The sequence below is a fragment of the Vicugna pacos genome, chromosome 2 (genome assembly GCF_048564905.1).
Source record: "Vicugna pacos chromosome 2, VicPac4, whole genome shotgun sequence".
Taxonomy (NCBI): Eukaryota; Metazoa; Chordata; class Mammalia; order Artiodactyla; family Camelidae; genus Vicugna; species Vicugna pacos.
This window is the reverse complement of record NC_132988.1, coordinates 72,412,936-72,438,110: the sequence shown is the minus strand read 5'-3', so window position 1 is coordinate 72,438,110 and position 25,175 is coordinate 72,412,936. Positions and strand designations below refer to the sequence as shown.

The following is a 25,175-nucleotide window of genomic DNA, read 5'->3' as shown; positions in this document are numbered from 1 at the left end:
TTTCGGTTACACCCTCCTGTTTTCCCTGAGAAAGCCGAGACAGGCCATGTTACCACTCCTTCCCCTTGAGCCCTATTTACTCTATTCCTTCATCAGTCTCCCAAATACTACTTCCCAACATGTCCAAACACAGGAATGAGAGTCTAGCTCTGTACACAGGAGTCAAGTAGGGGTACTCAGGAGTCCTTAAGCTCCTGTAATGATAAGCTAGGGCCAGACTGACATGGTCCCTGCATGCCCGAGACAACTGTACTGTTTTAGAGGACAGCCACAGGCAAGGCTAGGGTGGGAGGCTCCTGCACCCTCACCTGAAAAGGTGGTAGCAGAGGCATAACTCAGCCTTGAGAAAATTTTGGCAGACAGTATGACAGTCTGGTGGAGTGGCCCCGACCTATACCTGTGAGAAATAGCACTGATAAAGTTCCCATTACAGAGACAGAACGTGAAAGCATATCTTACCCATGTTCTCAACACAATTTGCAGTTTTCAGTCCTGAAACATAAAGATAAAGCTTTATTAGTTAGACACAATCTATCCTACTAAAGATTTCAAATTAGTCTATGGCTATTGGTAATCTAATCTGTCAGCTCCTAGTCTGTCTGATTTACAATTTAGTGGGAAGCAAATTACATTTTTGTTGGGAGGGTACAGCTCAGTGGTAGAGTAGGTGCCTAGCCTGCACAAGGTCCTGGGTTCAATCCCCAGTACTTCCGGTAAAAATAAATAAATACACACACAAAATACATTTTTATATTCATAGTACAGTCACCAAACAGTAGTAGATCTAGATAAAACATCTAACATTTCTGGAATTCAGTTTCCTTATCTGTATCTTTTACTGAGAGACTGCTTCAAATGACCTTCAAAGTTCCATCCAAAGCTAACATGGTATGATCCTATTCTATGATTAGTCTGCAAAAATTAGGAGAAAATTTATCTGTCTGTTTAATTAATCCTCTCTTCAGATATGAAATGTCCTTCTCAACAGCTAACCTATCCCTTTACCATGACAATTGCTATCTAGAGGAACAAAGAATCTCAATCAGATCTTCAAGATCCTTGAATATATGAACAAATATCTTTTACATTCATACAGAGAAATAAAGTTGTTCTGCCCCAGAACACAGATCTGTATGTAAGGAAATTCACAATTCTTGGAGAAGAGGAACAGGTCATCAAATGGTATACCTCTATAAGGCCCTAGGTCTTCTTGCTTGTGATGCCCTAGAAAAAAGTCGTGAGTGCTGCAGTGACACCCCTGAGACCTGACATACACAGGGGAACCTGCTAGCCTGCCCAGCAATGGTTAAGGCAAGAAATTCAGTGAGAGGGTGTTTAGATCTGGTGCCAGCATGAGCCATGGAGGGCTTTCCAGAATGTCACATGAAGGTCTATATATCATATATTCTCTTCTCCAAGCCTGGCTAACTCACTGACTCATCTGGAAGTTCAGCTATCTGAGGATGAACCTCTCCATCTAAGATGGGGGTGGAGGTCCCTGAGAGGCCTGGCTTCACTATGAAATCTTCCTCTACAACTTGCTCTCAAATCCTGCTCATCCTGTGGAGTTTGAACCAAGAATCCAGGTGACTGGGTCCAGTTTCTCCTGGTCCAGGAAATGGCACAAATCTGTAAGAATCTGGATGGTACCCTGAGGCTATCAGGCATTTGGCTATACAAGGAATTTTTAAAAACAGTTCTAGAGACTATTAGTTATCTATCTTCTTCAGCAGGAGATGAGTGGGTGCAAGCCTCACCAAGAAGTCTAGTTAAGGGCAAGGTGAAGGTGAAGGTGACATGAAAGCTATAGACATAACAGATTCAGCCTGAGGACAAGGCACTAGAGGACTTGAAAAGCCTTTACCTTTCATCTGTAGCACAAATTAGAGCATGTTTCTCAAAGTGTAATATTCCAATCACATACTTCAGGATCACTTGGGAGCTTACTAAAATCACAGATTCCAGGACTCTAGCAGGGACTACTGATACAGAATTTTGGGGAGTGATGCCTTGTAATCTGCAATTTAAACAAGCACTCCAAGTGATTTTTATGCACAAAAATTTTGAGAGCCTATTCAGTAGTAGAAGATGGGTATCTCTTAATGTTTAACACAGATCCATTTATACAAGACTGCATTTTTTCTTCCTATTTGACTCTAGATTTAATTTTCCATTGGGTTTTTCAGCAGCAGGAAAGCAATCAAACTATTTTTGGGTTCTAAAGAAGTAACAGGGTTAGGGGGAGAGATCAAGATGGTGGAGTAGGAGGAATGAAGCTCACCTCCCTGCACAAACACATCAAAAATGTATCTACATGTGAAACAATTCTCATGTGGAGATTGTCAGAAGATCTCTTATACAACCAAAGCTACCAGAAAGATCCCCTCAGGCAAAACCCTCCACCCCACCACAAACAAATAAGGATAGGATTCATGCCCCGGGAGGGATCTGGAAAGGAGGGAGGGTCCTCATGGGCAGGCCCTTGCTCTGCGAAGCCTCCCTGACTTCTGGGAGGCCTGCCAGGACAGACAGAGGAGCTTGGAAGGGCCTGGACTCTGATCGCAAGGAGTGTAGAAGTGCTGGCTTGCAAGTAATCAGAGTGGAGAGAGACTAGCCCTGATGGCTGCCACACTGCTGCACTTCCCAGCCTGAACCTGGCACCAGGTAGGGCTGCTAATCTGCGCAGTGGCTAGGGCTAAAACTCAAGGAAATGGAACCTGGGAGAGGACTCCATCTAGCTGTGTGAAGATAGCCCAGAGGGCCTGGGGTGTGTTCTGGGTCAATCAAGAGCCCACTGTCAGTGCATGCAGGGTGGAGCATGGGTCCACCATCGGAGTCCACTGTCAGCTCACATGGCAGTGCTTGGCTATAGCAGCGGACTCTGTTGGTATGCAAAGCAGGTGGCAGGTGGCACCACAGAATCACACGCCTTAAGAAGACGGCCCCTGGCGGGTGGTTCTCAGCTGTTCCTTTCCCAGCAGGAGAGCTCTGGTTCTGCTAACTTCACATTGCAGCTTGGAGCAGGATCTGGGGCAGACAGGTTCTGGGAGAGCCCCCTACCATAGAGGAAGCCTAGGTCCCAGGTGGCAACACAAGCACATCAATTCCTACAGCCACAACACCTTGGCCCACAATGCCAGCCCAGCACTAGGTGAGAGATGAAGGCAAGAGAGGGATGCAACCTTGGGCTGCTTCTGGGCAGAACCATGGATGTCTGCATGAGCAGTGCACATGTTCCTGTGACCATATGGGCCTCACCTGATTCAGCACTCAGTTTCATGGGGACAGAGCACACAATTAAAAGCAATGGAGCCTTACTGAACCCAATCGTCAGGACTTCTACTCCAACAACTGGTGGAGCAGATCCCCACCCCCTGACAAGGCTATGACAGCCATGGAGCAAAGAGGAGGCCCTGTCCAACATCCAGTGCAGACTCTGGTTACCACAACACCAATCACACCCCTTATCACGGGGATAACAATGAGCACACTATAAGGAAAGATATGGATGGCATTCACACAAAAGCAGCCCTCACAAAAAAATACTGGGCTCACAGAGTCTACTCAGGTTATGTTCCCAGATGAAAAACAGCCCTTCAAGACCACGGTAGATAACTGTCTCTCCTAAATTCACAGAGACACATATTTAGGTAAAATGAAAAAGCACAGGAACTACTCTCAATTAAAAGAAAAAGAGAAATCCTCTGAAAGAACAAGCAATGAAACAGACTGGCTGTCTTCAGCTTTTTGTAAGTTGTACACGATGATGTTAACTTCCATCTTGGCTGAGTTCCCAAGCACCATGGATATGCTTGTGTGGGTATACTTGTTGTGACCTCAGTGGATGGATGGATATTCATATAGTATTTTTTACTTCAGTAAAGGAATATATATTTCACATGACCTCAGCAAAAAGACAGACATATCACACTGATCAGATCAAAAACACCAGTATATGAAATGGGATGCTGACTTTGCTTCCAGCGGTTCTGTGGCTACTCTCCTCTGCCTGCAGAGGTTATCACAGAGCTTATCATTGTGGAAAGAGGACAGCCAATTTGGGTCATCCTCAAGAGGAGGATGACAGACAATAATGGGTTGGGATTATGGCAGGCAGCTTCTGACATGGCTCCCAATGATCCTGCCTCCTAATATTCACACCCTTATGTAATCCTCTCCTTTTAAGTGTAGACTGAACCTAGCAACCTGCTTCTAGCAAGCAATATAGCAACAATGATGAGATGTCACTTCTGTGATTAGGCTTGCAAAAGACTGTGACTTGTGGTTACTCCCTCTGGCTCTCTATCTTCCTCACTTTGATGAAGAAAGCTGCCATGCTGCGAGATACTCTATGGAGAGGCCTATGTAGTTAGGAACAAGGGAGGCATCCAGCCAACAGCTCATGAAGAATGAAGGCCTTAGTCAACAACCTATAAGGAACAGAATCTTGCCATCAGCCATGTGAGTAACCGGGAAGCAGATCTTCCCCAGTCAAGTCCTATGGTGACTGCAACCTTGGGAGAGATGCAGAGTCAAAAGACTCAGCTACACTGCACCCAGATTCCTGACCCACAGCAACTATGAGACAATAAATGTTTTAGCCACCAAATTTTAGAGTAATTTGTTATACAGTGATGGATAATATAGGTGTGAGGGTCAGTTTTATGTGTCAACTTGTCTAAGATACAGTCCCCAGTTATTCAATCAAACATCAATCTAGTTGTTGCCTTGAAGGCATTTTGTGATGGGATTAAAATCTATAATCAGTTAACTTTATGTAAGGGAGATTATTCAAGAAAATCTGGTGGGCCTGATTCAAGCAGTTGAAAGGCCTTAAGAGCTTAGGCTTCCCAAAAGAAGAAACTCTGCCTGTGGAAAGCAGCTTCAGCTCATTTCCCAGGTGTTCCAACCTGCCCTTCCTGACAGCCTGACCTATGGATTTCAGACTTGTCTTGTCAGACCATACAATCATGCAAGCCAATTCCTTGCAACTGATTCAATTCCTCTGGCTGAATCTTGACTAATACAATCAGCATAAACAAGTCTAGGGGGTGAAAGTCTGGAGGACGTTGGTGATGAAGAGTTCTCCATTTTCCTATAAATATGGAATAAACAGTCTGAATAGCTTTCCAAAGGTTCTGGGCATTGATTCATAATGTGAATTTCTCATGGTGACAGATATGTCACTTTCTATCTGGCCTATCCATACAGAATCCTACTGACTCCCCAGTCCCAGACAACAGCACAGAAACTTCGTTATTTCCAGGGAAGGCTAAAAAAGAATCATTGAAGGTACTTAATATTTAATAAGCCCTCAAGTACAAAGGGTGGATTTATAAGAAATAAATCTGGATAGCCATGTAGGTTCATCTTATTTATCCCTTTTGATGCCTTGGCAGACAGGTGGCTTAACAGGTGTGAGTAAGCTCAATGAAATAGACTCCAGCCACTGGAGTCCAGTGGCTCTGCTCTTCTAACCAGATTACTTTTTACCTATATACAGTCTGGCCCCTCTCTAGAGAAACACTGTCCAAAATGCCAGTTGATCTATACCCAGCCTGTTCAGTAAAACAATGAGAGTTTAGGGGATGATATATGCTCCACTATTTTTCTGATTGTAAGTTTTCTTCCAACAAACCACATTATATCTGCATTGTAAAGTGTATGGAATCCCAAAGCTAAGGCTTCCTACCAGGTATTTATAATTCATTTACAGTCCTCTCAATCTAAGGGCAGTTTTCTAATGGGATCGTTTTTAACAATAAGGAAAGTAGCTTGATTATATAGCTGACATTCTACTTTTAACAAGCTTTCTAGGAAAACAGTATAGAAAAAGGTTAACCTGTGGTAATTTTCCCATGAAGAATGATCAAAGGTTTTGTTACCATTTACTAACAGTTCACTCCCATAATCTTGGATTAATATGACTATCTTTGACCACCAGGAATTGTATTATCTAATGCGACACTGATATTCTCTCTACCTCCTAACCAACTGAACTATTTTCTTTAGCTAACTAGCTTTTGTACAGCCAACACATATTTTTATCTTGGAAATCATAAGCAAGTTTAAAAAAGTAACAAAAAGGACTGTGTTAGTACAACAAAATTAGTATAGTATATTTTTAACACTTTTAGAGATACTGCCTTTTTTCATCTAGAGTTATATTTAGTCACAATGGAATAAAGTTCTGAATATATCCTCTTGGCTTGAATTTTTATAACTCCTAGTTATTATCCTTCATAGTGTTTCAAACAGCCTAACTTTAATGATTACTTCAGGGAGTTTTTGATCCTGAGTTTCCGTAAATTATCTACAGATGGCAGCAGAGGACACTGGTTAGACTCCAGTTCAGTGTTAAAGCGATACAATCAAGTGCAGGGGCTTGAATTTGTCAGAGCCCTCCTAACAAACAGCACACGTGAGCCTCCACAAAGGTTTTCTCTTGTGGCTGGTTTGAACATTAACCTACTGGGTAGCCTCTACCTGACTTTCTGGGCAAGCTCACAGGAGTGTGGCCATTCTCCTCACCCTTCCTCATGCTGGGCTCATGATGTACGTTCCCACTCAGGTCTGAGCCCTGGCTCATTCTGCATCAACCCAATGGCTCCAGCCTTTTTGTTCATCATAATCCTACTCACAAACATGGACTCTGTGGGTTCCATTGCCCACCTCTGTCCATCAATCAGATACCAATGATTGATTGGCTTACAGTAGCTACTGCAGCCAGGGCTTGTATATAACCAACGCCTCTACAAATGGCATGTGATTGAAAGAATCAGGAGCACCAAAAGTGATATCATTTTGTCAGCCTAGCTGCAACTGGATTTCTGCCTATCATGCACTGATAAAATTGAGCAGTTTCTGAGGTGGAGAATGAAGGTCCTGATTTGCAGTGTTTGCTGATGTCTATGGTGTAACTCTCAATCATGGCCAATATTAAGCTACTTTGATGTTTGAGGAATAGGGAAGAGTATATGCCTACAGTCAGCTACTGTCAGCCACAGTCAACCAGTATGAGCCGGCTCCAAATGGCTTCGCTGGGTGAGGGAAACGGACACTATCCTCTCAGCACAAATTAACTCACTCCAGTCTTCACCTGCCCCTTCCAGAAGAACACTTTCACTCGAAACTCAGAGCCAGGACTAGGGTGAGACAAATGAGGTAACTAGAGTACAAAATTTAAGAGTGCACTCACTCTTAGGATCATGCAAGTGCAGATGGTACAAACATACAACCCTAAGCATGAAGATTTCCTTAAATAATAGCTTCTACCATTAAATCAAAAGTGGACCAGCTCCCCTCCCAAACTGCCCCACCCTACCCCCTAAACCCTACGCAGGTATAATGTCCCATTAGTACTTCTCTACCCATTCTTTTTTTATCTCATAATCCCTTGGCACACTGAGTCAAGGTCTAAAAGTCTATCCCACTTCTAAGGCCCTATACTGCAATAATCACTCTGACCAGCAACCGTAGTTTTGGGTTCAGCTAGATAATCACACTCTTAAGACCCAGAAGGCCACCCACTCATCAGTTTACTCAGTTTTGCAAAAGAATGCAAGACAAGGAACACAGCATACTGTTCACAGGGTAGCATGAGATATATACCTTCCATGCAAGTCTTCACAGCAGTCCAGGGCTATTCTTCAGCCCCCAGAACGACATCTCAGGTACAAAGAAACAAGATTACACGGGTGGGTGCAGGATGCATCCTAGCAGTAGTCTCATTCCATATATAGAAGCCAACATCTCTTTTATCAATCAGTCCATGAGTGTACTTTCAGGACTCGGCAAGAACACTTTGGTATGTCACATCACATTCAGGAATGTGCAAAACTATGACTTACCTCCAAGTATTAATAGTTCATTCACAACCTCTCAGCCCAGATGCACTTTACCAATTGAGGGTTATGTTTCCCATTAGGCAGTGTTACATGGTTACACAGCTGTCATTCCATCTTTAGTAGATTACAGACAAATAGCGCTAGAAGAAGGTCAACGGGAGGCTATTTTCATAGGATGGAGAAAGGGTTGTTAACCCTTTACTCATATACACCAAGGCACAATATCATAAAATTTCAGGTTGTTAGGGATAAAGAAAACATCCTAAAGCCTTCCAGAGGAAAAAAAAGCAGGTCTCATTCAAAGTTTTAGTAATTAGAATGGCTTCATACTTTTTAACAGTAGCACCAGAAACTAAAAGACAATGGAAGAAAACCTCCAAAATTCCAAGGAAAATAATTTCTGAAACAGAAATATAAATCTATAAACTACTACACAATCCTAAAGATAGATTTTTCAGATGCAAAATCTCAGAAGATTTGCCTCAGTGTTCTTTTTCTCAGAAAACTTCTGAAGATCTCCTACCTCTAAGGAGTAATTTAAGAAAGAGGAAGAAATCCAAGATATAGGGGATTCTTCACATGAGAGAAGCAAAAGAAAGTCTCAGAATAGGAATGAGGAAAGATTTCAGAACAGTTTCATAAAGCAAGACGATGGAATCTGGAAGAAATATATCCAGGAAAAAAATAGAGAGTATCTGATATGCCTAAATGTATTAAGAGGAGATTTATAGTTCTAAGGATTCAGGGAATAAATTATTACTGGGACATTAAAAATCAAGGAAAGAGAAAATCATACAACTTATAGCTCCGGGATAAAATAAGTACTTCAAAAGTAAAAGGTACCAGTCTTTACTACACTGAGAGAATGGGAAGGGGAGATGCACAAATATTGAAGGGGGTGGTGGTTATCAGATACTTTAAATTTACTGACCTAACAGCCATTTCTAGTTCTCTTCTCCTCTGTTCCCCTACACAATAGAAACTGGAAAAGCTAATTACTCTATTTTCAAGATTTTCTTATAGTAACAGATGACCAAGTAGCTGTTCTTGGTCATGTGATATGCAATCAGAAGTCAACTTGGAGTTTCTGGGAAAGCTTTTACTCTCTTGATTAAACAGGCAGATCTGGCTGCCATCCTTCTTTCCTTTTTGTCTTGAACACAGACTGATGCCTACAGCTATCAAAAGTCACACTGCACACATAAATCAACAACCAAAATGCTAAAATTGGTGGACAAGAAAGACAAAAAGAGTCTACATACTGATGATGTTGCTAAGCCTCTGTACCAACTCTGGACAGTTCACCTCTAGATTTCTTATTAGACAAGAGCCACCAGGCAGGTTTTCTGTTACAGCTGAACAGAATAAAAAATTCCTAACTAATGCAGGATATATTAGAGCTAAGTACTCATTCTCTATTGTGAGAAGTCAATAAACAATGTCTAAAATTTTTTAAATCAAGAAAGAACGTGCTGAAGCATGTTAGTTACTTAGAAACATGACAGTAAGTACCTAAAAAAAAAAAAAGAAGAATACATAGCACTGAGGAGTGGGAATCGTGGACAGGAAGCAGTAGGTTGCTACTTCTCACTATAAGCCTTATAAGTAGGGTTTTGAGCCGGGTACCACTTTGCTGTTGGCGGGGGAGGAGCTATCCTGTGTTGTTTAGCAGTGTTCTCTGGCTTATACCCACTAAATGCTAGTAGCAACTAGAGGTAGTTGGGACAATTAAAAATGTTTCCAGCTACTGTCAACTGACCCTACAGGGCAAAATTGCCCCTGGTTGAGAACCACTGCCTTAAGTTACTACTTCATTTTTCTAACTTTCAATAATACTGTAAATGTATTATTTTGACAAAATTAAATTATGGAAAAGGAAACTAACAGTATGAAAGGAGCTAGGTGGAAGACATCAATATCTGTTCTCCTTTCAAACACCTCCCAATTTCCTTCCTGATCTCTCCTTGGGCCTACGATACCCACTCCTTCCCTCCCAGACAAGCACAGACTGAACAGAGACACTTACCACCTAGAAATGCACACTCATAATGGCTGCAGGTCTTGTTTGTGCTTTGAAGGATAAGGTTATTGCCAGACTCATTCTGTGACACGTGAAAAATCTCGTTCAAAGGTATTAAAATAATTCTTTCACTTTCTTTATCAAAAAAATTTTCAACGGCAACTCCAAAGCATGTGTGGATGGTTAACAGAACTTGGTCATTAACAGCTTGAGGTTTGGCTGAATATGCCAAGGTAAAATGGCCAAATCTGGCTTGGTTCAGCCCTCCAAAAGTAAATGATGTATTCTGGTTTATGCTGTACACAACATTTTTGTAACTGTCCTCACAAGATCTTCTCAGCAACTGCAGGGCTTTTGTCAGGTAAAAATGAAAAGCTTTGAACTGGAAGCCATAGATGTAATCTTTTCGAGATTGGCCAGCCATTTTCACAGCTTCACTGAACAGACGGTAAAAGGAAGTTTGCTCTTGAGCTTCAGAAATATATGCCATCAGGGCTATTCCATGGTTATCCTTAAAACTCACAGGGAGAAAGAGCTGAGTCTTCCGAGCTTCCCACTTGGCTTTTGCATTTTCCCACACATCTTCCAAAAGCTGGAGGCTTGTTTTTTCCTCCTTGAGCAGTTGGGGAACATATTTGATTTCCATCCTGTCAGTGCATTTCAGGTATTCGTCATCAAATGCATTATCTGCCATGTCTAATATTTCAGCCTTTACCTTCAAAGGAAAAGGAAATTAATACTCTTGAAATAAAGATATTTAGTATATATTATTTTCTCTCACCCTACTGCATCCATCCTGTCATTCCTTGCCAAGATTCTCTCCCTTGCTTACAGTGAACTTTGGGTATGTTTTTTATACAGGAAGTATATTCCACTGCTAGTGATAACTTCTCTCAGCTGTGACCTATTTGTATGAAAGAGTATGTTAGCGGGTGAGAAGTGTATGCATGACCACGCCTGTAGCTCACTCATCTGAACCCTGTGCAGATACAAAGGAGAGAAAAATGGTGTGAAACTGAAGACATGGGTGGCAGTCCTGGTTTTTTTTAAACAATATTCTTAGCTAGATTTCCTCAACCATTCAAGATTGTTGAGTGAATATGAAAAATCTTGTGTGAAATACTGTACATGATGGATACATACATAATGGCAAATATTACGCCTTTTTCTTTGAGGACATCCACTTCCTTGTCTGTGTGGTTTCGCTAGGACTGATTCTGCATCTTCAGCCCATATGATAAGCAGTGATGAAGGTTTACAAACCAGAGCACTCTCAGAAAAATAAAAGGCTTTCTTTCCCAATAACCATAAGCTCTAACGATAACTATTGCCTTGGATCAGCCAACTGTTAAACTTTTGATTCCATGGAGAATCCTGTTTGCAAATAAAACCAACAAAGAGGTTTGCAGAGCTGATAGGTGGAGAGAGATGAGGCCCTGATAACATTACTTAAGGCCTGAGTCTAGCTGTACCTGAAGATTATATTTTACTTGTTATGAGAATCAATAAATTCCCTATTTACCTGAGCTAGTTTCAATCATCATTCTGTTATACACAACTGGAAAAGGCCTAATGCATCCTTAAACTATACACATAATGTAAGAAGCAGGGTGGTGTAGTGTAATTAACACTAGCTTGGAGCCAGACAGATCTGGGTTCAAATTCCACTTGTTACTAACTAGGTACTAATTACTTATGGGAAAGTTACTTAACATGTCTGAGTTTCAATTCTTTTCATTTAAAAAAGTGAGGATAAAGTGAGGAAATAGTACCTTAGTTGCAGGATTGCTGTGAGGATTAAATGATACAATGAATATATGCAAAGTCCTTAGCCCCATGCCTGGCACACATCAAGCCTTTAAGAAGCTGTGGTTATTTTTTATCATTTCATAATAGAAATATAATGTACAGTCATCCCTCAGTACCCAGGAGTCCCCAATGATATCAAAATCCAAAATGCTCAAGTTTCCTGTAAAAGTGGTGTAGTACAATGAAAACAGTCGGCCCTCCATATCCTTGGGGCCATGCATGTGTGGATATGGAGGACAGACTGTATTATACCGTAAATTTCTCAAGGACAGGATATGTATCATATTTACCCTTTGAATGCCAAGCTTCTAGTATAGCAAAATATTCAGGTGAACTAAATAAGAACTCTGTGCTCTGGCCTATGGGTCAAAACACAAGATGAGCAAATCTGCTTGCTTAGAGACACCATCTAAGGGTTTCTACAAATTAAAGGGTGGTACCTTCCATATCACTGACTCCTTCCACTGCTCTATACTTGTATGGTATACTGATTGCATAAGCTGCAACCTCAGTTGGAGACTTTATACAAACTCTTAGCCAGGACCTGTTAAAGTTGTAGGCTCCAAGTGAATGATTCTTGAAGTGTGTGAGTATGGTGGGGAGGAAAGCAAGGTGGAGAATCAACTTTAGAAGGAAAATAAAACTTGATCCCATATCCCACACCATCTCCTTCCCACTATCTCTCTTCTCTCGTCAGAGTCAAACTTCTTCAAAGAGATATCTATCTTTGCCATCTCCATTTCATTTCCACTCCTATCTCAACCCTCTTCAATCTGGTTTCCAACCTCCATTCCTCCATCCAAACAGAGCTCACTAAGGGAACATTTCTTCTTAGACTCCTCTGCAGATCTAGCATATTCTAGTTGGCCATTAAACACTGGAGTTTCTCAAGGCTACTTATTTTCTAGTCTCAATTCCACTGTTAGGCAATTTTATAAATGCCCATAGTTTCAACTATCATCTAACTACCTCTGACCTGTCCTGTAAGTGCAAGAACTGTACATCAACTGCCTACTTAGTAACTCCACTTGAATTGCTCAAAGACTTTTCAAACAAAATAGTCTAAGACCAAGACCAAATTTAGAATCTTACTGTCTCCAACTACCACTAACTTCGTCCTTATATAAAACCATATATTTATTTGTAAGTGAAGTAAGCCAGAAAGAGAAAGAAAAATACCATATGATATCACTTATGTGTGGAGTCTAAGAAAAAAGACACAAATGAACTTAGCTACAAAATAGAAACAGACATAGAAAACAAACTTATGGTTACACCAGGGGATAAATGGCTTGGGAAGGGATAAATTGGGAGTTCGAAATTTGCACCTCTTGGGGAGTGATGGAAATGTGATTGTGGTGGTGGTTTCACAGGTGTATATACCTATCAAAATTCATCAAATTGTACATCTAAAATATGTGTCGTTTACTGTACAGAAATTATACAATAAGTTTTGTGAAATTTTCTTAGATTTCTCCTTCTCAGTCACCCACTGTGGCCACTCCATCATTAAGGCCTAAAAACTTTTACAGAGTGCTTTCTGTATATGAAACACTAAGTGTTCATATATATTAACTCATTTAATCTTCATGGTAACCCTGTGAGGCAGGTAGTAGGTACTATTATTAGTCTCCTTTTTAGGGATGAGGAAAACTAAGGCACAGAGAGACTGAGTTACTTGTTTAGAATTGAATTTGAACCCAGGAAATCTGGCTCCAGAGTCTGTTGTCTTAACCAAAATGTTGTGTTTCTAATGATGAAGACCACTGACATTTACATACAGCACTTTTAAAAAAATTAGTTGAATTTCAACCTCATAACAACCCTTATAAAAGGTTGGGTAGACAATCCATAACATCATTTTACAAGTGTTGGAATTGGGCCAACATCAAAAACTGTCTTGATTATCAGCCACGGAATATTCTGCTGGGGAACTTAATGAGAACCCTGAACTCCTGGGTCTGTAGGTCAGTTTCTTGAAGTGGGAATCTGAGCTTTAGAAGATCAAATCATTGCCATCTCCTAGCCAAGAAATGCACTTTACTCTGCAGCACAGAATGTACTAGGGTGCATCTTGTGAACCAACGCCTAATTTATCTTCAAGACTTCAACATATCATAAGACATCGTACCCTGAAATCACCTCCCACATTCCTCACATCATATCAAGAGTTGATCCAATATGTCCCTGTCTTTTCCCCTGTGCTTCTAGCCAGTCTCCACACATCTAATTTTAGGCATCAAGTCTTTCTGGCCCAATGCCACGGTTGATTGTGTGTTCTGTACAGTGAGTGCCTTGAACAGTCAAAAAGTTTACAAATGCCACAATCATTCAGGGAAAACTGAATGGACAGTTAAAGACAGGTACAAAGGTGAACACACTGATTATATTTTCTTCCTCTGAGTTATCCACTGAAATAAAAGCCCATATGGATGAAATTTCAATTACCAAAAATTTATTACAAAAATGTGAAAATGACCTAAATGGTTAAAAAAGAAATTGGTTAAATTATGAAACATTCATAAAACAAACACATCAAAATTAAGTTGCAAAAGAATATTAAAAAGGCAGATCAAAACTACTGCAAGATATTAACTCACACTCATTAGTTTGGCTATAAAGATAAGGGGGGAAAAGGAAAACAGCAAGCACTGGCAAGGATGTAAAGAAACTGGACCTTCACACATTTCTGTATAAGTAACGTAAAATGGTGCAGTCACTGTAGGAAACAGTTTGGCAGTTCCTCAAAATGTTAAACATAGAGTCTCCATATGACACAGCAATATCACTGCTGGGTATATACCCAAGAGAACTGAAAACGTATGTTTGCACAAACAAAAATCCATACCTGAAAGTTCGTGAAAGGACTATTCATTCCTAAGAACCAAAAAGTGGGACCAACCCAAATGTCCATCAATTAATGAATGGATAAACAAAATGTGGCATAACCATGCAATGGATTATTATTAATCTATATAAAAAGAATGAAGTACTAATACTACAACTACAACATGGATAAATCTTGAAAATGTTATGCTAAGCAAAAAGAGCCACACAAAAGGCTACATATTGTATGATTCCATTCAGATGAAATGTCCAGAATACCCAAAACCACAGAGACAGAAAACAGATTAGCGGTTACTGGGCAAATGCAGAAGGAGGGAACTGGGACTGACTGCTAACAGCTACAGGTTTTCTTCTTGGGGATGATAAGAATGTTCCATAATGACAGTAGTGATGGTTGCACAATATAGTGAATATACAAAACCCACTGAACTGTACACTTTAAAATGGTAAATTTTTATATGTGAATTATACATGAAGTGTTTATAAGTCACACTGCAGACCAAGTAACAGAATACACAATGATTCTATAAATAATAGATCAGAATATTAAATTCAAAATGGATAAAATTTTAAGAATTTAACACATTTTAAAGAAGATACACCAAGTCAGTGGACAAATACTCAGTAGTGATGTGACAGCTAACAATGTGGGGAAAACAAACCAAGTGAGATATCTGGCTTCTATTCTACATAAAAACATGTTACAGAATGTTTAAATAGTCTATTGCAAAAAATAAAATCATAAAAGTTCTATCAGAAAAAAAGAATACTGAATGTAAGAAAATGGTCATTATACAGTTTAATGGAAAACATGTAAACAAACATTGTAGTGCCATCTTACCTAGAGAAAAATACATATTTTTCAGAATATTTGATGCCACAGACAGATACCTGTAGCACAGTATTAACTTAAAAAGGTTAAAAAAATACTATGTAATAGTGTGAATCCATTTTAGTAAATTATAAACACAAACACATAGGAAAAAGCTAAGAAGAATATACACCAACAAATTAGGAGTCTCTCAGGGTCAGAGGGATTGTGGATAATTTTCTCTTTCCTCTCTTGGCTTAATTTTAATTTTTCAATGTTCTACAGTTAACATGTATCAATGTATAAAAGAGCTACTTGTAAAACAACTAGTTTACCTATTACATCTGTTGTCATTTTCATCATTAACCCACACAAATGCCTCAGGCAACATTATATCAAGCGTTCCCATTCCAGTGACCACATGCTTCCCATTCCTAACATTACCTGGAAGATGTCCATTAGAATCATAGGTGCCAGCAGCACGGTAACCACTGCAAAATATCCTGTCTTCATTTTTCTCTTCTAAATTAAAATGAAGGAATTCCAAGTTAGGAGATCTTTAAAAAAAGGTTTAGGGAGGTAGAACAGGATGATGTAATACATACACACACACACACACACACACACACACATATTTTTTTCATTCTAGATAAGAGTGGATATCATGGTGGTTAGGAAGTTATTATTAATAAATTTCCAATGGCTAAAAGGGCCATTAGGTTTTGTCTGTTGTCTAACACCCTCATTCTACAGATGAGGAAACAAAAAGCTCAGAGGACTTCAGCAATTTGCTCAGGATTAAATCTGTCCATTTCTATTTTCCTCTAGACGTGTTGTTTCTCCCACCATAGTCATTAGTAGTCATATTTTCTTCCTATCTCTAAACCTCCTCTCAGCATACACAGGAAATCACTAAAAAACAACTATTTCAAATTGGTCTCCTAGCTCCCAGGTTCCAAGAATTCTCCAGAAGTTAGTATCTATGCACACCATCCATTCTTCTATCCTCTTTGCAAACCAAGTTATGCCCATTTGAGTAGGGTGGAGGCCAGCAGTGGTAAAAACTAGGTTATCTGAGGGGGTCTTCTTCTTCCAAATATTCACATTTAAGAGAAGTCAAAGATAAAACAAGTGTTTTGCATAACTTTCTGAAGGCAGGAATGAGAGTAAGAAGGAACTGGGCAGGTAGCAATTCTAGTAAGATTATATAACTCTGTTGGCTGAATGTCCAATATTCATCCCCATGTTCACGAGATGGAAACAGATAAACAGAAGGGTAAGAGGCCCTCAAGGGCTAAAGCTATCCCAGAGTCATTAACCGATTCAATTTAGGGTTGGTTTATAGTTCTCGCCATGCACCTACAACAAGGTTCACATTACTGGAACTGAAATCTCTTTTTTATCCTACCAATCACCATATTCTGGCATCTGAAAGTGGGGATGAACAGCACAGGGGAAAGAAGATAGTCTTCCCTTTGGCCCCAGATTCCCATCTTCTTTTAGGAGCAGTTTATTTCACTAAATATACTAAAGGATAGTACCAAAATGCCACTTTTGTGTTAAATTACCCTTTATAAAAAAGATTTGGAATTTAATACTTGACAAATAACTGTTACAAGGCAGTATGTGCCAAGCAAGCTCCAAATCAGGATTTTCTGGGAGATTCTTCACTTCTGTAGAATGAATGTAAATAAGTCAAAATGTTTACCTGGCTTTCTGCCTGTGGAGAAGGTTTAAATGATGCTAGGTCTCAAACTGTTTCCCCACTCTTTCAGTTGTGGTGAATGTGTCTTCAGGATGGGAGGTTGTTGACACTGAGAGCTGAGAAGGGAATGCTTTTCTTTTTATAAACACCCCCAGCAGTAGCTTGGCAGTGGCACATTACCCCATTTGTGTTCTGCTATTTATATCTGGCCCCCACACTATCCCTTGGAATCACTACTGTTAACACATGAAATCTCTAAGAGGCTTGTAAAGCCACAGAAATTTCCTCTAACCACATAGCATGTTTAGTTCTGAGCCCTCAGTTCTGGGCTTCTCAGAGAGTGATCACTTCCCATTCCTAATCCTTTGACTCTTTGACTCTGAGATGTCAAACTAAAGCAAGGCTTTTACCTTAGCTAGATGGTTCACAGAACAAAGGGGACTAGCTGTGTTAATCACTGGCAATGGTGACGGCTATTACCATTCACTCCATCAGCTTACTGTATTTTAGGTACTGTGCCAGGTGCTGGGATACACAAGCAAGTAAAATAAAATTGGAAAGCACTCAGTCCAGTGAAAACCATGCGTGTGCATACTTAACCAGAATACATGTTAAGAATCTTAAGTATAGGCAAAGTCCAGTGAAACATCTATCGAATGGAAGAACTTGGTTAGTACCTGCAACTACAGCTCTCATTCGAATAAGGTACACCTAGTAAATATATTGACTGCAACACTGAAGAATACTTAACAGTTCAGTGACTATGGATAAGAAACTATGAAATGTCCTAGGAAATTCATGCATATGTACACCAAGTTAATAGAATGTATCATATATAGTAGCAATATTCATAAAAGCCCCAAATTGCAAACCACCCAAATGCATATAAATAGTAAAATGGATAAATTGTGGTATATTCAAACCATGGAATTTTGCATAGTATTAAAAATGAATAAATTCTAACCATATATAATAAATGTGCGTAAGTTCCACAAATTTTGAGCAAAAGAAGAGATACAAACAAGTATATACCGCATGATTTAATTAATATGGAGTACAAAATCAAGCAAAACACATCTACAGCATTACCCCCATCCCTGGAAATCTCTTACTTGTATCTATGAGCTTGATTTTTTGTTTCTGTTTTTAGATTCCACATATCAGTGAGATCATATGTTATTTGTCTTTCTGTGTCTGACTTATTTCATTTGGTATGCCCTCAAGGTCCATCCATGTCAGAACAGTAGTACTCTGAATGGGAGGTAGTAACTGGAAGAGACACAAGGCGAGCATCTGGGATGCTCGTTAGGTTGTTTTTGGTTCTGGGTGTTAATTATACTGATGTATTCAGCTTATGAAAATTCACCAAGCTATATACTTACATGTATTTTCTTCTCTCTGTGTGTACATACACAACTACTCAATGAAACATTTTAAACTGTCATGAAGTGAACCCACTTCTACAAAACCCATCTATACTCTTCAGACTCTTCCAGACCTCTAGCCTCTGCCCACTTCACTGGCTAAGAAATTTAAGATTAAAAACACTGAATAGACTCTCAGCAACTGCACCATTTTAAAAAACAGAGTTTGGTTAGAAAGAAAAAAGAGTTTCCACATGTTTTCAGGCCTTATGTTTGCACTGACTTGCATTTACGTCCCAGGTATGTGGGCCTACAGGGAATGCAGTAGGGGGATTTACCTGTATTTGGCCCACTAAAGCCTATTAGATTCATCAATATATCACACGAAAGACTGAGTCTAACAAACACACACTGCAAGAAGTTCAAGGTAAGTTTGGCCTTATTTATTCTCAATATGCTTTTGCTCCATTCTTGTTTACTTCCAGAAAAACATAATGACTTGATATTTGTATATACTGTGAAATGATCACCACAATTAAGTCTAGTTAACATCTGTTATCATATCTAGTTACAAATTTTCTTTTCTGATGAGAACTCTTAAGATTTAGTCTCTAGCAACTTTCAGATGTGCACTAGAGTATTATTAATTACAGTTGCCAATTCGATCCTCATAACTTATTTTACAGCTGGGACTTTTGTACCTTTTGACTCCCTTCCCCTTTTTTGCCTAACCCTCATCCCCACCTCTGGCAACCAATCTCTTCTTTGTATTTATGAGCTTGATTTTTTGTTTCTGTTTTTAGATTCCACATATAAGATCATATGTTATCTGTCTTTCTCTGTCTGACTTATTTCACTTGGTATACTGCCCTCAAGGTCCATCCATTGTTACTACAAATGGCAAGAATTCATTCTTTTTTATGGCTGAGTAATATTCCACTGTGTACATATGTACCACATTTTCTTTATATATATTCATCCATCAGTAGGCACTTAAGTTGTTTCCATATCTTGGCTACTGTAAATAATGCTATAAAGAACATGGAGTTGCAGAAATATTTTCAACCGAATGTTTTCATTTTCTTTGGATAAACACCCAGAAGTGGAAATATTGGCTCATATGGTAGCTCTATTTTTAATTTTTTGAGGAAGCTGCATACTGTTTTCCATAGTGACTGTATCAATTTACATTCCCACCAATAGTGCACAAAGATTCCCTTTCCTTCACATCCTCTCCAACATTTGTTCTTTCTTGTTTTTTTGATAATAACCATTGTAACAAGTGTGAGGTGACATCTCATATCTCATGGGTTTGTTTTGTGTTTTTAATTTTCAGCAAACCACTCAATTCTTTTTCTTATAATTGAAGTATAGTTGATTTAAAATCTTGTGTTAGTTTCTGTGTTATGTGTTAGCATAGTGATTCAACTTATCCCTCCCCCTCTTTCCCTTTTTATTACCATAAGTTTGTTTTCTATGTCTGTGAGTCTGTTTCTGTTTTGTAAGTAAGTTAATTTGTGTCATACTTTCAGATTACATACAACTAATACCATGTAACACTTGCCTTCTTCTCTCAGACTTACTTCACTTAGTATGATAATCTCTAGGTCCATCCATGTTGCTGCAAATGGCATTATTTCATTCTTTTTATGGCTGAGTAGTATTTCATTATATATATATGTAAAATTTCAATATATATATAAAAAATTGGAATACATTACATATATGCATTATATATATAATGGAATACTACTCTCTCTATATATACATGTGAATGTGTGTGTGTATGTGTGTGTGTGTGTGTGTGTAGTATATTCTGGAAGTTAAGCCCTTGTCAGCTGCATCATTTGCATCACTGTGGTATATATGTATACCATAACTTTATCCAATCATCTGTCAATGGACATTTAGGTTGCTCCCATGTCTTGACTACTATAAACTGGGGTGCATGTATCTTTTCAACCTGGAGTTTTCTCTGGATATATGCCCAGGAGAGGGATTGGTGGATCATATAGTAAGCCTATTTTTAAATTTTTAGGTAATCTCCATACTGTTTTCCATAGTGTATGCACCAAATTACACTCCTACTAACAGTGTAGAAGGGTTCCCTTTTCTCCACACCCTCTTCAGCATTTATCATTTGCAGACTTTTATGATGGCCATTCTGATTGGTGTGAAGTGATACCTCATTGTAATTTTGATTTGCATTTCCCTGATGATTAGTGATGTTGATCTTTTCATCTGTCTGTTGGCCACCTGCATGTCTTCGGAAAAATCTCTCTTCAGGCATTCTGCTCAATTTTATTTGGACAGTTTTTTTTCTTATTGAGTTGATGAGTTCCTTACATATTTTATATATTAACCATTTATCATATGTATGGTTTGCAAATATTTTCTCCTATTCAGGCTGTCTTTTCATTTTTAGATGGTTTTCTTTGCTATGCAGAAATTTCTTGATTTGGTATAGTCCCGCTTGCTGATTTTTGCTTTTGCTGCCTAGGCTTTTGGTGCCAAATCCAAAAAAAATCACTGCCAAGACCAATGTCAAGGAGCTTACCACCTATGTTTCCTCTAGGAGTTCTATGATTCAGGTCTACAAATTTTAAGTTAATTTTTGTATATGGTGTAAGACAGTGGCCCAGTTTCATTCTTTTGCATGTGGCTGTCCAATTTTCCCAACAACATTTACTGAAGAGATTGTCCTTTCTCCATTGTATATTGGCTCCTTTGTCAGAAATTAATTGACCATATACACATGGGTTTATTTCTGGGCTTGCCATTCTGTTCCACTAATCTATGTGTCTGTTTTTATGCCAATATGATACTGTTTTAATTACATCTTTATAATATAACTTGTAATCATGCAGTGTGGTGCCTTCAGCTTTGTTCTCCTTTCCCAAGATTTCTTTGGCTATTTGGGGTCTTTTGTGGTTCAATACAAATTTTAGGATTTTTTTGGTCTATTTCTGTGAAAAAATGCCATTAAAATTTTGAAAGGGATTATACTGAACTGTAGATTGCTTTGGGTAGTATGGACATTTTAACAACATGGATTCTTGCAATCCATGAGTACAGAATATTTTCCTATTCCTCTGAATCTTCTTCAACTTCTTTCATCAATGTTTACAGTATTCACCTCCTTGGTTAAATTTATTCACAGATATTTTGTTATTTTTGGTGCAATTACAGATGGGATTATTTTATTTCTCCTTTTGATAGTTTGTTATCAGTGTACAGAAACACAATAGATCTCTGTATTGATGTTGTATCTTGCAAATTTACTGTATTAGTTTTAACTTTTTTTGAGGAGTCTTCAGGGTTTTATCATGTCATTTGCAAACAGTGACAGTTTTACTTCTTCCTTTCCAATTCACTTGCATTAATGTCTTTTTTCTTGGTGGACTGCTCTGGCTAGGATTTCCAATACTATGTTGAATAAAAGTAACAAGAGTGGACATCCTTGTCTTGTCCCTGATTTTACAGGAAAAGCTTTCAGCTTTTCACTACTGAGCATGATATCAACTGTGGGCTCATAGTGTATAGCCTTCACTATGTTAAGGTACATTCCCTCTATATCAACTTTGTGGAGAATTTTTAGCAAAAATGGATATTAAGTTTTGTAAAGTGCTTTTACTGCATCTATGACAATGATCACACGATTTTTATCCTTCATTTTGTTAATCTGGTTTATCACACTGATTGATTTGTGGATGCTGAACCATCCTTGCATCCCTGGACTAAACCCAACTTGATCATGGTGTACAATCCTTTTAATGTATCTTGGTTTGCTAACATTTTGTTAAGGATTTGTGTATGTTCATCAGGGACACTGGCCTGTACTTTTCATTCTTTGTTGTGTCTCTGTCTGGTTTTGGTATCAAGTTATGCTGAACTATAAAATGAGTTATGAGCTTGGAAGTATTTCCTCCTCTTCTATTTCTTGGAAGAGTTTGAGAATGACTGGTGTTCACTCTTTTTCAGATGTCTGGTAGAATTTGCCAGTGAAGCTATCTGGACTTTTATTTTGGGGATGCTTTTAATTACTGATGCAATCTGCTTACTAATAATCAGACTATTCAGATTTTCTATTTATTCCTGATTCACTCTTAGAAAGTTGTTTGTTTCTTGGAATTTATCCATTTATTCTAGGTGTCCAATTTGTTGGTGTCTATTTAGTTTGTTGTAGTCTCTTATGATCCTTTCTATTTCTGGGGTATCATTTGTATGTCTCCTCTTTGATTTCTGATTTAATTTATTTGAGCCTTCTCTTTTTTTCTTAGTGAGTCTAGCTAATGGTTTGTCAATTTTTTTTTAATAAACAGCTCTTGGCTTCATTGATCTTTTCTGTTGTCTTTGTCTCTTTTCATTTATTTCTGCTATGCTATTTCTTTCCTTCTCCTAACTTTGGGCTTTATTTGCTCTTCTCTTTCTAGTTCTTTGAGGTGTTAAGTTAGGCTGTTTATTTGAAACTTTTCTTATTTCTTGCAGTAGGCATTTATTACTATGAACTTTTCTCTTATAACTGCTTTTACTGCATCCTATAAATTTTCGTATGCTGTATTTCCACTTTTGTTTCTCTCAGGTTTGCTTTCAACTTCTTTTTTACCTACTGATTTGTACAGGAGCATGCTGTTTAATCTCCACATATTTATCAATTTTCCAGTTTTCTTCTTATAGTTCCATGCCACTGTGACTGGAAAAGGCACTTGACATAATTTCAGTCTTCTTAAATTTGTTAAGACCTGTTTTGTGGCCTAACACATGATCTATCCCAGAAAATGTTTCATGTGCACTTGAGAAGGATGTGTATCCTATTGCTTTTAGATGGAATGTCCTGTATATTTCTGTTAAGTCCATCTGGTCTAATGTGCCATTTAAGGCCAATGTTTCCTTGTTTATTTTCTGTCTGGATGACCTATCAATTGATGTAGGATATAATATAGGATATTAAAGTCCCCTGCTATTATTATACTGCTGTCTGTTTCTCCCTTTAGGTCTGTTAATATTTATTTTATGCATTTAGTAGGTTAATATATATTTTAACTTAGGTTAATAATTAGGCGCTCCTATACTGGGTGCATAAATATATACAAATGTTTTATTCTCTTGTTGGACTGACCCCTTTTTCACTATATAATTCCCTTCTTTGTCTCTTATTACAGTCTTTGTTTCACAGCCTATTTTGTCTGATATAAGTACAGCTACACCAGTTTTCTTTCGGTTTCTATTTGCATGGAACATCTTTTCCCATAACTTCACTTCCAGTCTGTGTGTGTCCTTAACTTTTAAGTGTGTTATTTGTAGGCAGCATATTGGTAAGTTTGGTTTTGTATTCACTCAACCACTCTACGTCTTTTGATTGGAGAATTTAGTTCATTTACATTTAAAGTAATTACTGAAAGGTATGTACTTATTGCCATTTTGTGCATTGTTTTCTGGCTATTTTGTAGTTCCTCTGTTCCTTTCTTCTTCTGGCTACTCTCTTCCTTTGTGGTTGATTACTCTCCTTAGTGGTATGCTTATATTCCTTCTCCTTTTATTTTTTGTATATAGTATAGGTTTTTGCTCTGTGGCTACCAAGAAGCTTACCTATAACAGCTTATATTTATAACAGTCTATTTTAAGTTGGTAACAACTTAACTTTGAATGCATTCTAAAGCTCTACATTTTTATTCTTACCCCCCCAATTTTGTTTTTGATGTTACATTTTACATCTTTTAATTGTGTGTATTCCTTAACTAATTATGATAGTTGCAGCTGTTTTTACTACCTTTGTCTTTTAGCCTTTATACTAGCCTTCTAAGTAATTAATCCACAACCTCTATCATACAGACATACCTTGTTTTCTTGCACTTTGCTTTAATGTGCTTCACCAGCTACTGCATTTTTTACAAATCAATAGTTTGTGGCAACTCTGCCTTGAGAAAGTCTGTTGGTGCCATTTTTCCAATAGCATTTGCTCACTTCATTTCTCTGTATCACATTTTGGTAATTCTTGCAATATTTCAAACTTTTAAATTATTATTATGTCATGGTAATCTGTGATCAGTGATCTTTGATGTTACAACTTGGAGAAGGTTCAGATAATGGTTAGCAATTTTTAGCAACAAAGTATTTTACATTAAGGTATGCACACTGTTCTTCTAGGCATAATGCCAGTGCAGGCTTAACAGTCTATGATACAGAATAAACATAAATTTTATATGCACTGGGACAACACAAAATTCACATTAACTTGCTTCACTGTGATACTCACTTTATTGTGGTGATCTGTTACCAAGGCCACAATACTCTGAGGTATGCCCATATATTTTACCCTTAGCAATGAGTTTTATACTTTCATATGTTTTGTTGTGACTAATTAGTGCCCTCTTTCAATTTATTTAGGTCTCTTTAACATTTCTTGTAATGCTGGTAATATGAGGTACTCTTTTAGCATTTGCTTGTCTGGAAAACTCTCTCCTTCAGTTGTGAATGATAACTTTGTGGGTAGAATATTCTTGACTGTAGGTTTTTTCATCACTTTAAATGTATCATGTCACTCCCTTTTGCTTTGTAACGTTTCTGCTGAAAAATCTGGGGCTTATCTTGTGAGGATTCCCTTATACATACATAACAAGTTGTTTTTCTCTTGCTGTTTTTAAGATTCTCTCCTTGTCTTTAACTTTTGACATTTCAATTACAATGAGTCTTCTTGTGGGTTTCTTTAGGTTCATCTTATTTGGAACTCTCAGGGCTTCCTGGATCTGGATGTCTGTTTCTTTCCCCAGGT

General features: G+C 38.3%; 1 protein-coding gene across 12 annotated transcripts in view; it reads right to left on the bottom strand.

Moving 5' to 3' along the window:
* Positions 1-25,175, bottom strand: part of ART3 (ADP-ribosyltransferase 3 (inactive)) — a 126,431-nt gene that overhangs the window by 9,354 nt on the left and 91,902 nt on the right. For all 12 annotated transcript variants that reach the window (XM_072941757.1, XM_072941755.1, XM_072941796.1 and 9 more), the window contains 3 exons: positions 15,779-15,856; positions 9,874-10,582; positions 460-492 (listed from right to left, as the gene is read on the bottom strand). In XM_072941757.1, the coding sequence (XP_072797858.1) occupies positions 460-492; positions 9,874-10,582; positions 15,779-15,847 (811 nt within the window). In that variant the 5' untranslated portion in view covers positions 15,848-15,856. The remainder of the gene's footprint in view (positions 1-459; positions 493-9,873; positions 10,583-15,778; positions 15,857-25,175) is intronic.